The sequence below is a fragment of the Saccopteryx bilineata genome, chromosome 1, assembly GCF_036850765.1.
Source record: "Saccopteryx bilineata isolate mSacBil1 chromosome 1, mSacBil1_pri_phased_curated, whole genome shotgun sequence".
Lineage (NCBI taxonomy): Eukaryota > Metazoa > Chordata > Mammalia > Chiroptera > Emballonuridae > Saccopteryx > Saccopteryx bilineata.
The window spans coordinates 284,354,058-284,369,334 of record NC_089490.1 but is presented as its reverse complement, the minus strand read 5'-3'; the positions used below and the strand labels follow the sequence as shown (position 1 = coordinate 284,369,334).

General features: G+C 42.7%; 1 protein-coding gene across 3 annotated transcripts in view; it reads left to right on the top strand.

Moving 5' to 3' along the window:
• Window positions 1-15,277, top strand: part of RETREG1 (reticulophagy regulator 1) — a 134,197-nt gene that overhangs the window by 84,613 nt on the left and 34,307 nt on the right. The window contains exon 1 of one of the 3 annotated variants that reach the window (XM_066243977.1): window positions 3,534-4,103. The exons of 1 other annotated variant lie outside the window; for it this stretch is intronic. In XM_066243977.1, coding sequence (XP_066100074.1) covers window positions 4,069-4,103 — 35 coding nt within the window. In that variant the 5' untranslated portion in view covers window positions 3,534-4,068. Of the gene's footprint in view, window positions 1-3,533; window positions 4,104-13,642; window positions 13,684-15,277 lie in introns of those variants that run through there. One more of the 3 variants, XM_066243986.1, reaches the window with a different exon arrangement.

The window sequence follows — 15,277 nt, the reverse complement described above, 5'->3', positions numbered from 1 at the left end:
GGGAGGGGAGGGCTTTGAAGAAGTCACATAGGAGATCTTATTCTTGTCTTCAGAGGCTGGAGGGAAGGAAAGATGAGAGAGGGTTTTAGGTGGAGCAAAGCACAGGCCACGATATTGAGGGAGTAAATGTTCAATGGACTCTTATCAATACTGTCCTGTTGATTGCCTTGTAAAATCTCTACCCTTCTCGCTTTTGATTAAAAGTAATTCTGAAGCCTGACTAGGCTGTAGCTCAGTGGATAGAGCGTCAGACTGGGACGCGGAGGACCCAGGTTCAAAACCCAGAGGTTGCCAGCTTATCACGGACTCATCTGGTTTGAGCAAGACTCACCAGCTTGAGCCCAAGGTTGCTGGCTTGAGCTAGGGGTCACTTGGTCTGCTGTAGCCCCCGTCAAGGCACATATGAGAAAGCAATCAATGAGAAACTAAGGTGCCGCAATGAAGAATTGATGCTTCTCATCACTCTCCCTTCCAGTCTGTCTGTCCTCCTCTCTGACTCTGTCACACACACACACACACACACACACACACACACACACAAAGGCAATTCTGGAAACATTTTTTAGATAATTGACAAGAATGTATTAATCAGTTCTCATAGTAAATTTTGTTTTATGTCTAATTTAGACCAATTTTGGCAAAGTAGAGATTGGAAGCTCTAGAGCTGTACAAGCCAATAGGAATATAATGCAAGCTACATATGCAAATTAAATCAGTTCTCATAGTAAATTTTGTTTTATGTCTAATTTAGACCAATTTTGGCAAAGTAGAGATTGGAAGCTCTAGAGCTGTACAAGCCAATAGGAATATAATGCAAGCTACAATTTCTAGTGGCCATGTTAAAAAAGAAAGTGAAAAACAAGTGAAATTAATTTATATAATAAGTATATATTTTTTAACAAATATACCTAAAATATTATCATTTCAACGTGCAGTCAATATAACAATTAGTAATGAGCTACTTTACATTCTTTTTTTCCCTACTTCATCTTAAAAGTCTGAAACGGCCCCATTTCACCTGCCCAATAGCCTCACGCAGCTGGTGGCTGCCATATTGGACAGGGCAGCTCTGCAGGGTCCACACAGTTTGTATCTCTGAATGCTAATATAAGAAAGAAAAACGTGTCTGTTCTTAGGAGGCGACAAAAGACTCTCTCATTGGCCAAACTCGAGTCAGGTTCCTCTGAGCTCTTCTTCAATGAGGCTCTGTCCTTGGGTATGTACTCAAGAACTCATTTTAGCAAGAACTCTGTCAGTAGGGTTTTGAAAGAGTGTGGATATAAGAAACTTCAACAATGGAGGTGTCTGGCCAGATGAGCTTTAGCCAGGATGTGTGGGCTCTGCTGTCTCTTCGGCTGAAGTGTAAAGAGCACTCGGTCCTGGAGGCACCTCCTGGCTCTGCCACCGCAGGTCAGCTAACTTTGCTGGCCCAGGTTTCAGCGTCTGTGGCCCTCAGGGCCTCTCCCTGTCTCCATTCTTCAGGGTGTCTGTGCAGTCCACGTCAGCAATGATGAGGGGGCCCTTTGCCCCACAGCCCCCCGTGGGGCTGAAGGCAGCATTGATGTGAGCGGTCTTCTGTGCAGTCTGTTCTCTCTGCTGTGCTGTTTCCCTTCTTGTTCTTGTGAATTTCAGTAATTAACACAAATATGCCTAAAGGGAAATGCATGGTTGAAACAAGTAACTTATTTTTTTTAATTAAGTTTATTGGTGGTGAAACTGTTTAATAAGATCATTCAGGTTTCAAGTGTACAGTTGTATGATACATGATCAGTATATTGTACTGTGTGCCCAACACCCAAAGTCCAATCATTTTTTTTCACCATATATTTGGCCCTCTTTACCCTTTACTGCACCCCCCACCCCACAGCTCTCTCCCTCTGGTAAGCACCATACCATTGCCTCTGTCTGTGAGTTTTTGTTTCTTTGCTTTTCTTGTTTTAAGCCAGTAATTTAAGAGTGCATAAAGAAGTGCTTAAAGGCAGTACTTTAGTAAATATTGCAAGGCAGTAATCAGCGGTTGATCTGTTACAGCATTAATCAGTTGGTCGCCCTTTAAGATGGAGAGGCATCTTTCAGGGATGTATTCAGTTCTATAGTAACCAGCTGCCAAGTTCAGCAACTGCTGCACTCAGATATTCAAGAAATAGTAAAATAGGAGTTGAGGAGAACAAAAGGTGAAATTAATGGGAAAAAATTGTCAGAACTGAGAGAATTGGCATTTTTTATTGATAAGATTAGATGAAAGTGCAGTAATATTTTCACTGATAATATTTTCAGTGTTTCAGCTTTTCAGTTCTTTCAACCTGAAATTTCTAACAACGCAGCACATTGCTTCGGCTCTGCGAGGCTCCTGCACACCCTGATCTTCAGAACTCTGCTTACGCCTGTTTTCTTTCAAGGTCAATGGTATTTGAGTTATGTGTTCGAGTATCTGCACTGACTTAACCTTGGACTTTTGAGGTCTAAAGCTTTAAATCTTGTATGAAATATTAAAGAAATGTCTTAAATTGTGACATATATGTATCACAAAACAGCTAACACCATCAAAAGAAAGCAGATTATGTTATTTGTTTCTACTTGTTAATTCTTTAATGCTCTAGAAATGTTTTTGACACATAAATGTAAAATACATATTAGCTATAACATAACAATGGAGTACAGGCATTTAAAAAAAGAAAGGTATATTGTTTCTTAATAATTAGATCTTGCTTACTGCCTTACTTAATGCTACCAGTCAGGAAAACAAAATGGTTTCAAGTTTTTATGATATATTCCTAAAGGAATCTCAGTAAAATTTCTCTAACCTTTTTTTTTCTTTAAATGAGGAAGGAGCTATACTTTCTATTTTTAAACTGAAATATGTTTTAAATTGATAGATAATATATTAGTTGTAGGTGTACAACATAATGATTCAATCTTTGCATACACCCTATGTCTAATTAACATCTGTTACCACATACAGATTTTTGTCCTGTGATGAGGATTTTTCAGATCTACTCTCAGCAACTTTCCAATACACAACACAATATTATTAACTATGGTCACTGTGCCGTGTAGTTCATCTCTGTGACTTATTTTGTAACTGGAAACTTGTATGTTTTGATTACCTAGCTATAAACTTTTCTCCTAGCCGTTTGGTAAAAGTAGAATTGAGGTGATTTTTGTCTTGCTCTTAGAAGTTGTAGCAAATGAGGGTACCCAGTGATTGATGGCCCCATAGTGAGGAGACAAGCCACAGAAACCTCTCAGGCTCAGTCCCGCCGAGTGCCAAAGTCAGGCTGCTTTCCGATGACGAGAAGTCCTGAGGGAGAAACCGTGTTGCCCAAAGGAACACAGGGGCTCTTATTTGTGTGCACACTTATTCTGAGTTGAGAAATCAAAATGACCTAAGGAAAGATTTCCATGAAAACAGTATCCCTCAAAACACAATTGTTTATTGGCTTTTTTTTTTTTTTTTTTTGAGAGCTCTTCTGCTGAGTGACTGTGTGTTCTCAGAGCAAACAAAGCTCTCAGCTCCGGCACGTACAGCCAGCCCACTTCGCCTCCGCCCTCCAGCTCTCTCTTGTGAGTTAGAGATCCGATAGCCCAGGCTGAAGCTCCAAGCTCCCCGTGGCCACGTCGCCCTTCTGTGGGGTGCCTGGTCATGCCAGGGGAAAAACAAGGAAAGAGAAAGGGGTAGGCAGGCCCAGGCGAAGTCATCCCAATAAAGGTTAATCTCTGGGTGGTGACACCTTCTCACACGACTGGACAGAAAATGCTGGGCAGCTGGGCTGTGCTTGCTCCTAGCTGCCTGTCACGGTACTGGGAGTAAGAGGTGACCTATTTATTTTTAGAAGGGGACAGTCATAATAACTCGGCTTTTAGCTTCATTCAAGGCAGGCAGACGCTTTGGAAGTTTGTAAACACCTACTTTCTGAGTAAGGGAGGAGTGCTTGTTTGCGAAAAAAGGAAGAACTTGACTACTGGGTTTTTTCCTCCTGATAGTCATCGTTAGCGTGGAGAAGAAACCACTGTGGCACGGACGTGCTGCTGCCTTCTCCACGGTATTAGTCTTTTTAAAGGGCAGAAATGCCTGAAGGTGAAGACTTGGGACCAGACAGAAGGTAATTGCGATCTATCCTTACTACTTCTAGAGTCTGTTTTATTTGCTAGGTATCTTTCATTTGCTAGTTATCTTTTAAAAATACTATGCCTAGTTAAAATTAAAAATTAAAAAAATTAGAATGTAATCCCTTAATTCCAGGAAACTGAATTTTCTTTAGCATGAAGAAAGAGACATAAAATTAACTTAATATACCCTTAGAAACATACGCAAATAAGTGTTTTTATTTAATGAGGAAATGATGGTGTGAAATTCTAAAAAATATTTCTACCTACACCATGTAAAAATTCTACTTGAATTTTTGGATGTTTGATTTTTAACTTTAGATGATAGTTGTTGGAAATCTTAGCTAGTAAACATTTTGTAAAACATTTGCATTTTAAAGACTTGTTGAACATTTCTAGGGGTTAAATATTAGACCAATATACCAATTTTGATATTGGCATACTTTTTTTTTTTTAACCACAGTTCTTATCTTTGAAAATGCAATCGGTTGAAGCCCATATGCAGAGCATTAATTGTATCAATGTTTTTACTAGTATCTAGCTCCAAGAAGAGAGGATAGGGATGGGACAGAAAACAGAGTTATTCCTAGTAAATATGAGCATAACTTGTGCCCATATTGAAAGTTCCATTTCTAGCCCCATTGCTGTTAACAACATTGGTATGAATGAGTTTCATTGGCGTTCTAATTAGTGTCATGGAAATTCAGGTATGAAGAAGTAGGAAGAAAACAAAACAGAAGCGAACTCATGGATACAGAGAACAAACTGATGACTGCCAGATGGGAGGGGGCTTGAGGGACTGGGTGAACTAGGTGACTGGGGTTAAGAAGTGCAAATTGGCAGTTACAAAGTAGTCACAGGAATCAAAGTTCAGCATAGGGGATGTAGTCAGTAATATAGCGGTGCCAGGTGGGTGCTGGATTTGTCGGGATGATCCCTTTGTATGTTATATAAATGTCTGATCTTACTATGCTGTACACCTGAAACTAGTATAATATTGAACTGTGATTGAAAAAATAATTTCTTAAACTGTTAGAAAAGGAAAAGGGGCTATTGACAATTTTATTGTCAAAGAAGGTGGAAACTAATCACTCTTTAGGAACAGGAGTGCTGATATTTTGTTGTTGTTATTCTTTACTTTAAGATAAGCAGCCCTTTTTAGCCATGGTTATATGATGTGTGTGTCTATGGATTATAATGATTTATAATTGTGTCCTTAGAAGCTACTTTTCTCTTTAGTTTTTTAGTTTTTATTTTCTTCCAGATTTACATCGAAGGAGGACATTAAGTTGTTGACATTTAATTGAGTAATTGAACAGTTTTTTATGTAAAACGAGACATTAAATCAAGTACTTGAAGAAGACATTTATTAAAGTGCCTAGATCTAAGATACGACTAACTAAGTACTTATTTTCAGAGAAATGGGAATGTCAGTTTTGGTTTTGAGCTGACGGGGTTGATCTACCTGTATTGTGTGTCTCATTCTCTGCCCCAGGTCGTGTAAACATGTCTGAAAGCAGGACTTCCTTTTTTTCCTCTTAGCATTTTGGCATTCCTGCCAGCCCTCTGAATAGAAGTTTGAACAGAATAGTAATTTTTAATAAATATGTGCTGAATGGGGTGTATTTATAGACCATTTTAATACTTGCAGTAAATCTAGGGGGCCTGACCATTTTAGAGACTCAAGGGACAGATTTGGCAGAAATGTAATAAAGGTTGACTCAATGAAATGTAACATCATCACAATTAAATAGTAAATAATGGTGGATAACTATAAATATTTTGAGCTTAATAGTTTGTGATGTAAACTTAACATAAGATTGTTTTCTAAGAATATTTTATTGCTTACAAAGGACAGACAAGGAGATGATGTATCTAATAATTATTATTATTACCAAGGACTGATAATGTACTTGCTGAAAATGGGAAACTCCCTCTCAGTCCTTTGAAGTAATATACCCCTGCTCCCACTTTTTTGTTTTGATGAGGTAACTCTCCACCCTTAATAGTTTGTGATTTTCTATACAATAGAGTTTGCATGGCTTCATATGTTTGTCCCCCCTGCCCCCATCTGTGAGATGGCCAGAAAGGGCAGGCACTGTGGACAGGGCGAACCCATAGAGCTAGGCTAGAAATAAAATATTACACTTTTGAGAGGGAATTTTACTCCTGCTAAATTTGAGATGAATTGCCACCGGACGACTCCTCTGGGGCCATGTCTGAGAGAGAAATAACTATTACAAGTGGCAGGTCTGCTGACACTTGTTCTGAGGGCTCGAGTGCCACGGGTCACGGCTGAGCCTCACATGCACACTGCTTCATATTACCTAGGGCCCGGTTTGGAATTTGGTGACCTGAATTGCTCTGCAGCTGGCAGGGAGCTAAATCCGAATGCTGTGGTTTCAATCAGTGGAAACCAGACCCTCACCTGTGTGTCGGGATGAGTGCTCTGGGCCCCGTGCGCTCAGGGGCAGTGGCTCAGAGGCAGCTTTGACACTCACCTGTGTACAGATGTGAACAGGCTGCCTGGGACCGGGGGAGGCAGCAGAGAGACCCTCCCCTTCTTTGTGTATCTCATTGCCCATAGTAAACACTCTTGGTAGCAACCTTCAAAGTCTCCGTCGCAGTTTCAAGGTCAGGGGATGAGGGGAGAGGGTGTGACAGAATGCCACTCGGAGGCAGGATAAGGAAGGCAGAAGCCCAAGCAGGAAGCCAGAGAAGGAAGAGGCGGAGGGGGCGGCAGTGTCTGAGGAAGCTGACAGGATTGAGAAATACAAGGATAATGAGACCCTGGCCAGAGGCCTGGCTCTATGTGGTCCCTCGTCCCCCACCCCTTGACTTGGGGCCCCACTGTGGGGCAGCGCCTGGGTGGAGTGGTGTGGACAGGGGAAACATTCCCCATTCCAGCTTCCAGCAAGGGGTTGGGCCCTAGGCTACCACGACTGAGCTCTGAAGGTGTCCTCCACTTCCACACAAGGTCACTGTGTTCACACGTTCGCTCTGTGTGTGCTTCTCAAGTGCGCGTCTGAACCAGCTGCTGTGCCAGGTGGTGGCATGAGGGGTTAGGCACCTGCCCTCAGGGAGCATACAGTCTGGATGGGGAAGACAGACATTTAAGTTAAAAAATAAGTAAAGAAGATTTCAGATAATAAGGGCTAAAAATAGTTAAAATGGTAATGTGGGGAAATGCCTGGTGCGTGTGTGTGTGATGCATAAGAGGAGTTCAGAAGGCCTCGCCCAGGCGGTGCCCTTGGAGCTGAGGTTGGAAGGAGCCGGCCGTGTGCGGGTGGGTGTGCGGAGCACATGTGTGCCCAGGAAGAGGACCCAGCGCGAGTGCAGGCATGGAGGAGGGGACACACCAGCATCTGGTCGGTCAGAACAGAAAGGCAGGAGTGGAGAACGTAGAGAAGGAAAAGGTTTGGCCAGGCCCACAGCGTCTTACAGGCCAGAGTAGGAGGTTAGGTTATTCAAGATGGTGAGAATTAATTAGAGGGTTTGAAGTAAAGGGTTGGAGTGGGTGTGGGGCCACCAAAATACTTCAGAAACATGAGGTAATACACTTTTAGGGGTTGGCACAGGAACCTCAGCATCATTTATAACTTCATGGAAACATGGATTCTGGGGTATAAAAATGCTATGGTTTGGAACATAACTATCAATAAGTCAATAGTGGGAAATCAGGTGGGTGTGCATTTCAGAAAACAGTATAAATTACGCATCAAGAAAACCCCAGAATAGAGGCTGATATAGTGGAAATTCAAGGCAGACTGTTTATTATGGAGTAATTTGAGGTCAGCCATTGGGTGACAGATAAGTGGGTCCCCTGCATGGTCTTGCAGGCCTTCTCGTAGGTGCTTAGACTCGTGTCAGCAGCTTTACCTTCTGAAGAAAGAGAACAACTTTACATGGTGAGTCTGACCATTAGGTGACCCAGTGGGGTGGGCTGTGAGTGTGTGACTGGCTCCACTGTCTTTTATTTTTAGGCAAGTATCTCAAATCCATAGTGAGGGAGGGTGATATGGCATCTTGCTCACCATGGAACAGGGAAAGACCACTACTGGGATGCCCTCTTGAGAACTGCAGATAGAGTAGAGCGTCGGCCTAGCGTGCGGAGGGCCCGGGTTCGATTCCCGGCCAGGGCACACAGGAGAAGCGCCCATTTGCTTCTCCACCCCTCCGCCGCGCTTTCCTCTCTGTCTCTCTCTTCCCCTCCCGCAGCCAAGGCTCCATTGGAGCAAAGATGGCCCGGGCGCTGGGCATGGCTCTGTGGCCTCTGCCTCAGGCGCTAGAGTGGCTCTGGTCGCAATATGGCGACGCCCAGGATGGGCAGAGCATCGCCCCCTGGGGGGCAGAGCACCGCCCCTGGTGGGCGTGCCGGGTGGATCCCGGTCGGGCGCATGCGGGAGTCTGTCTGACTGTCTCTCCCTGTTTCCAGCTTCAGAAAAATGAAAAAAAAAAAAAAAAGAACTGCAGATAGCAGCTGTTTTCTAGATTGTTCCAAGTATCTGCTTATGTTTTATGCAGATCTAATACTTAACCAATAAGCCAAATATCACCAAAAGGGCAATGTGCAGTTTTAACGATTAAGAAGCAAAATATTGGTAATACAGGACTCTCTAACGCCTTGTTATTTGCCTTGTCATATAACATATTAAAAACTTAAAACTTTAATTGATAAAGGCCACCTCTAAAACGAACTCAGCGATAGCAGTTTCAGATGCTCACAGATCTTACTGCCTTGCTCCGGAGTGGTGAGGTTCCATTTGTTTGGACTCTGGCGAAATATACGAAAGGCTATTTTATTAAAGAAAACTAAAGCTGTTTTAAATAAAGTACATGGCCTAAATTGTATTTGGAAAACGGCATTAGCAATTACATCGAATTTTATTTTTGGAGAAAATAAAATAAATTAAATATAGTTTTCTAATCCAGATAGTTTAATAATTCAGGTTGACCCGATTATAGGCTTAATTTTACATTGTTGATAGAGTCTATCCTTCGATGGTACTATTTCTTTAAAATATGAGATGAGGCTAAAGAAAGCCTCACCAAGAAATCTGACCAGCACGCGCCATCTCAAGCTTTATGTGAGACGGGTTTCCATGAGCAAGCATTCCATATTTCAGCATTTATGTCTGAACACGTCCTTGTGCTGCTGTTGTCTTTGAAATTGGCACAGCGAGGGGAAGTCAGTGAAGTTCATACAGCCATGAAGTGAAGGGCTTCCTACTTGAAGGCAGGCTGCTGACTCCTGCGCCTGTGCAGTTAGACACATATACAGTCATGTGGTGCGGACACACTGGGTGGGTTTGATGCTCAGAAAGGTCAGTATGGTTGGGGAAAGGAGAAAGAAGAGAGTGGCTGGCAAGGAGTGGAGAAGGTGTAGAGGAAGCCCTGGTTGGGCCTTCTAGGTAATGGTGTGCTGGTCTTTGGGGGAGAGGAAGCCCTGAGCTCAGCATTCGTTGTTTCCTTTTCCAGACACACATGAGTGCCTGAAAGTGGAGCTGGGAAGGATGCACAGAATTGGTTCTGGAAAGCCTGTGGGGCTCTGCTGCAGCTCACAGAGTGATCGGGTGTTGATGCAAGAATTAGCGTTTAATTCTAGGATTGCTGCATCTTCTTCACGGATGTATCCCCAAGGCATGCCAGCCGCTCATGAAGGCTTGTTGAATGAATGGTTTATTTTTTTCCACCCTCCCACACAGTCATGGAAAATGTCTCTAAGGCTTAGAAAATGTTTACCACTTTTGAAATCCTCCTTTGACCCAGCTGGGCTAATATTTGAAATTGATTAAGAACATGGAGAACAATATGGCCTGTCCTTGCTGCCCGAGTTTGTTTGTGTGCGATATCTTAAACTGCCAGTTAACAAGTGGCACGCGTCCCAAACCCTTGGAGCTCCCCAAGCCCCTGTTAAAGCTGATTTCTGTTTCATAAACATAGGTGACTAATTTTTTGTCGTCCCTGAAATGTGATGAAGGTCTCTTCGGTTTCTAATACCGAAGGAAGGCTACAGCTGCCATGTGTTGGGCCATGGAAAGAGCTGTCCCCGGGCTGTCCCAAGGCTGCCAGCAGAAGCAGTCCCTCCAGAGGAAAAGTCCACCGTGTGGGCTTTCCTTACTCCCAGACTTTTGTCCCTTTGTGGGCAACTCTGTCTATGTCCATCCAGTTGTTGTCTTCTCACTGTGGAAATCAGCGGCAAAACTTGTACACAATGTTGTTTTCCACTAAAAGGTGTTATAGCCATTCATCTGGGGAAATAAAAATAGTAAGGGGAAAAATAAATATAAAGAAGAAAAAAATCAACTGTCATCTTACTGCCCTAAAATAATGCTGGTATATTTTACCTTCAAGTATTTCTTTGGACATAGGTTTTGGGGGCAAAGTTATGATAATTGTATACGATGCATACAATTTTTGTGTGCTCCTTTTTCTTTCTCTCTCATGAGCCTTTCCTGGTGGCCTCTAACATTTGGAAGCATATTTTTATGCCTGCAGAATATTGTACCCCTTGGATTTTCCCAAATATATTATTACTGTACTATTGAAAATTGTTTTGCCGTGTAAATGGGAGTGATGCACCACTTTAATATTTCTAATTAGAGAATGAGCTGCCAGTTTCCTAAGGCCTGGACCCAACATCATTTCCACCACGTTTTGGTGGTTAAGCAGCCAAAAATTCCAGAGTCTGGAATGAAGACATGGAGACCTCACTTTTCCTTGGGAAGAATGTCAAAGAATTTGGGGGCTTCATTTAAAACTTCTAGGAAGAGGAAAAATATTTACTTAGTATTTGTTTTTATAAAATATTTTTAATCAGTTATTTGTTGAAAAGATATGTATAGTGGAACTTTCTATCTGGAACCCTCTCCTAAAAAAAATTGCTGACCAATGACATCTGTTCCTAACAGAGGAATGCTAAAGTAGTTTTTGATGAATACACTTACTTATATGGCTGTTTTTTGAAGCTCAGATCTTTAGGCATAAACACTTACCTATTTCATCCATTGTGTAGAGTGACTCCGGCATGGTCTTTGGAATCAGGCAAAGCTATTTTCAGTCCTGGCTGCAGATCCCAGCCTCCGCATTTACTGGCTGAGTGACCTTGGGCAAGTTTCTTAGTCTCTCTATATTCCATTTTGTTTATTAGTTAGATGGGGATAATAGTACTTTAGAGGCTTCTTTTATAGATAAAATTTGGTAATCTGCATTAAATATTTAGTTTCGTGAGCGGCTCATTGTAAGTCCTCAAAAAGTAGTTAATCATAATGATATTTACAGAAGTTATACATTGCTTTTGCAGCACAAAACAGGTCATTTTGAGTGAAAATGTCTCAAGCATCTGGAATCTAATCCTTGTAAATATCCTTATTACAGTCATGACATAATGTAAGGTGCTCAGTGTGTGCTGTCCATCCACGCTGTTTAGATGGTGGTCTCAACTGGGCTCCATGCAGAACCGCCCAGAGCATTCCTGGTTGGCCTACTCTGGATAGTCTGCGTGTTCATGTTTGGAATAGGGCCATGAGGGGGGATGTGTTTGGTTCACATTGTTTTTATCCTCCTTCGTAGGATTGCTTTAACCCAGGTGAGTGTGGGTGTTATGCTGCATTTTGTTAAGTGAATTTACCTCTTCTAGTGGGAAGCAAGGATGTCGGCCCGATGCGGCCCACAGTGAGCTGAGTGTCTGCAGGAGGAAGTTCAGATTCAGGACATGTGTGTTTCTCTTGTCCAGTTGGTTTGTTTTAATCTTATGAGCACTGCAAATCTTCTAAGCGATCATATTTCCATCTCTGATGTAGTTATTGGGAGGTACAATGACAGCTCGCCTTTAGCAAGTATAGGGAACCCTCTGGAATGCACTTTTGCATACTCTTCTTCCCCTGGACTTACTTTCTTTCCCATCAGGCCCGTCAGCACCGTTAGCTGTAGGGCCACTCCCTCCCCCATGGCTGGAATAGCCAGCTGTATGCCAAGCCCAAGGCATCTAGCTGAGAGACCCGTTGTGGCCTGACACCCATCCCCGACTCAGCCCCCAAGCTGTCCGCCTGGGCTGGGGCTGCATCTCCTGGAAGAAGTGCACAGTTTCCACAAATGCATCTTACAGACCACAGGCTCTGCTCCCTTAGGTGTTTATTTTATTCCTTGTTTTCTGCATACTTTTATAAGCCAACTAAGGTCTTTCTGGACTGGAGTGAGATAAAGTAATTACCAGGAGAATAGCTTCTGCCACAGACAAATTAATATATACCTGTATATGAAGAAACAGAAAAGGAAGTCTTCCGTTCACCTAGTTTTTAACTTAGGACTGGAGGACAGAAAGCCATTCAGTTTAGAGAAGGCTAGTTGGAGGTAGGGCAAAAGAAATACAATGCCTTGATTTTGTGTTTGAGAAGCATCAACTTGCAATGCCTAAAGAATGGTTGCTTTGAAAATCAGTAATTTTCTTCAGCCCTTCAGCCATCAAACTTCTTTTTCAACTTAAATTCAGGGGTTTTAGTTTGTTTCTGGGGATGGTTGGCCATGTTGCAGCCTAATAAGATTGTACAAAAACCAGCCAAAGGACCTTCTTGGGCAGAAGTGAGTTAAAACTCTATTTATGTTTTTTTACTGTTCTTGTGAAATCACCGGTAAACTCTGAATGGGAAAATAAAAATGACCTCCCAGGAGAATATTGGCTTCTGGCTCTTTGACCAGAGTAATAATGACCTCATCAAGTGTCTTCTGTGAATGAGATGCAATCAGGCAGAACAGTCCTAACCCTGACCTGCTCTTACCTGTATTTTTCTGATTTTTCTCTCATGCTCTCATTCATCCTGTCTCTCTCTGATCTCTGTGCTCTGCCTGTACCTTCACACCACGAACTGCCTTCTCTCACCCATGGTACCTGTCTGTGAGTCCAAATTGGCAAAGGCAAGAGGCAAAACCTAGATGTAGCAATGCATGACAGTCCATGTGGGTCACAAAGTGTTCCGATGCAGAAGTTGGGAAACAGTGGGAGGGTCCCAGCTGTCCCTGGGAGATACACACAAGTGTAAGTGGTGGTCAAGAGGGCAGTGGTGTTTCCCTTAAAAGGAGGCCTGTCAGTCTTCCAGGCCCAGCCACACTCCCCTCCCCCTCCCCAAATACAGCCTCATTTTTGCAAGGTTGGCCTGCCCTGGGCATGATTATCACCCACTAGCTAAATGCCACAGAGGGCTATAAAAGATGTTGCTCTGTGGTTTTCGCAGTGTCTGGGGAGAAACTGAGATTGTGGATTCTTTATCTTGGATGGGGTATGGGGGTAGTATTGTTGTGAGCGCCCAATGTGGGAAGAGGTGAGGGAAAGGCTCGAACCCCCAGTAGTCCCCTCTTTGTGGTAAATGATTTATGAAGAGTGCTGTATGTCGAAGGTGGAGACTGGTACTCCAGAGCTGTTCAGACACCCACATGTGGTGGTGCCTAAGTAGGAGTGTCATGCAGTAATTATCATCATGATGTGGCCTCTTGCTGGTTGTAAACAGAGCAGCTGTTCGCAAAGACTGCCCTGTGACTCATGAGCTGACATCTCATGGAGCTGTTTCATTTAAATGATAGGCAAGTGCTTTATTTTTAAAACAAATCCATCTATCATCTTCAAATTATACCTATAAAAATTTAACCTATATACTCTGTCTTTAGATAAGGCAAGAGAATGACAAGATGTTTACATTTTTTTTGGAAATTAATAGTGTATATTTCATAGGGAATTCTAGGCAGGACTCACAAATTATGTGGCATTTGTATGTTTAAACATGGCTCTGTTTTCTCAGACGTTAACAAAATGTTTCTGGAGCAGCTTTGTAGTGTGAGTGGTGGGTAGCTTTCTTTCCAAAGTAACTAAACTGAACGTGAATTCTCAATGGTCATCATTCCTCATGGTTTTTAATATTTTGAAGACTTTCTTTCAGAAGTATATTTGGTTTGCAAAGGAAGACTTTGCGATATAGGCTTTGTTATAAAAGGAAAACATACCTAAATCAGTTATAAACCTGGAATGCGTTGACTTGCTTGCTGAAACAAGAAGAGATTTGCCCAGTAAACAAAGGTACAACACTGACGTCAGCGATAAAGGAAGTAACTGATAATCCCTTTTTTGGGTACAGCAGAGGGGAAAATGGGAAGCTGTTGTGTTCCATAAGGCAGGTGCGAGGGTTTGATGGCAAATGGCCTCCTTCTCTTGTGCCAACGCCTGTGAACTGGAGAAGGTGCCTGGAGTTCTGGTAAGGATGGTGAGGCTTTGTAAGGAAGGGTCTGGAAAGACTGTTAGGACAAATTAGTATGGTCTGCCATGCTTGGAGAGGGTGGATGTATGTAGGAGTGAAGCACACTGTGCCAACGTGAGTTTGGGAGCCAGTGGCAGGGGAAGCAATGGGAGAATAAATTTTGTTTATTTGGTTTTGAATGACCCTAAAAAGTCCCTAAAAGTTCTAAGTGATATTAATGGCATTTGGGGCCCCCCAAACCCCCAGTTACCAATATTCTGAAGCTTCAGAGGGTAGAAACTTTACCTAGGAAAATCTGAAGGTTAGATGTCTCTTTGCTAAATCCCAGATAAACTGTGAGGGCAAGGACTATTTTAAGATCAGAAGGAAACCTTTCTCTTTGTAATATTTTACAAGTCAAATCTGCACATAACAACTTCACCAAGAGTGTGATGAGAAATTGTGTGCTTCTATTTCAGTTATTATTAACAATAGGACTGTTTTTCATCCAACCACTGTAGAACAGTCATGGCAAGTTGGTGGGTTGGAGCTGGAAGGACCTGGAAAGATCTGATCGTGGTGCTGACACTTCTTGGCTGCCTGCTTTCTCATCTAGAAAATGGGGGCGTTTACCTGTGTTGCCACATTGTAGTGAGGATTGCAGATAATATGGTAATGCTCCTAATGTAGTTCCCAGCACTCGATAAGCACACAGTACATGGGGGTGTTGTTATAGGAGAAGCTCTTTGAATGGTTCTCAGTCAGCTTGTTGGGTCAATCACTGATCTCTGTCACCGCTGTGGAGCTGCATGGCTGAAGCCCATGACACCCTGAACCCAGGAGGCCAATTCCACCCTGCAGCCCGGTTTTGTAAATCAGATTTTATGGAAACACGACTAGGCTCTTATATTTGCATTTCATCTGTGGCTACCCTCATGCTGTAATGG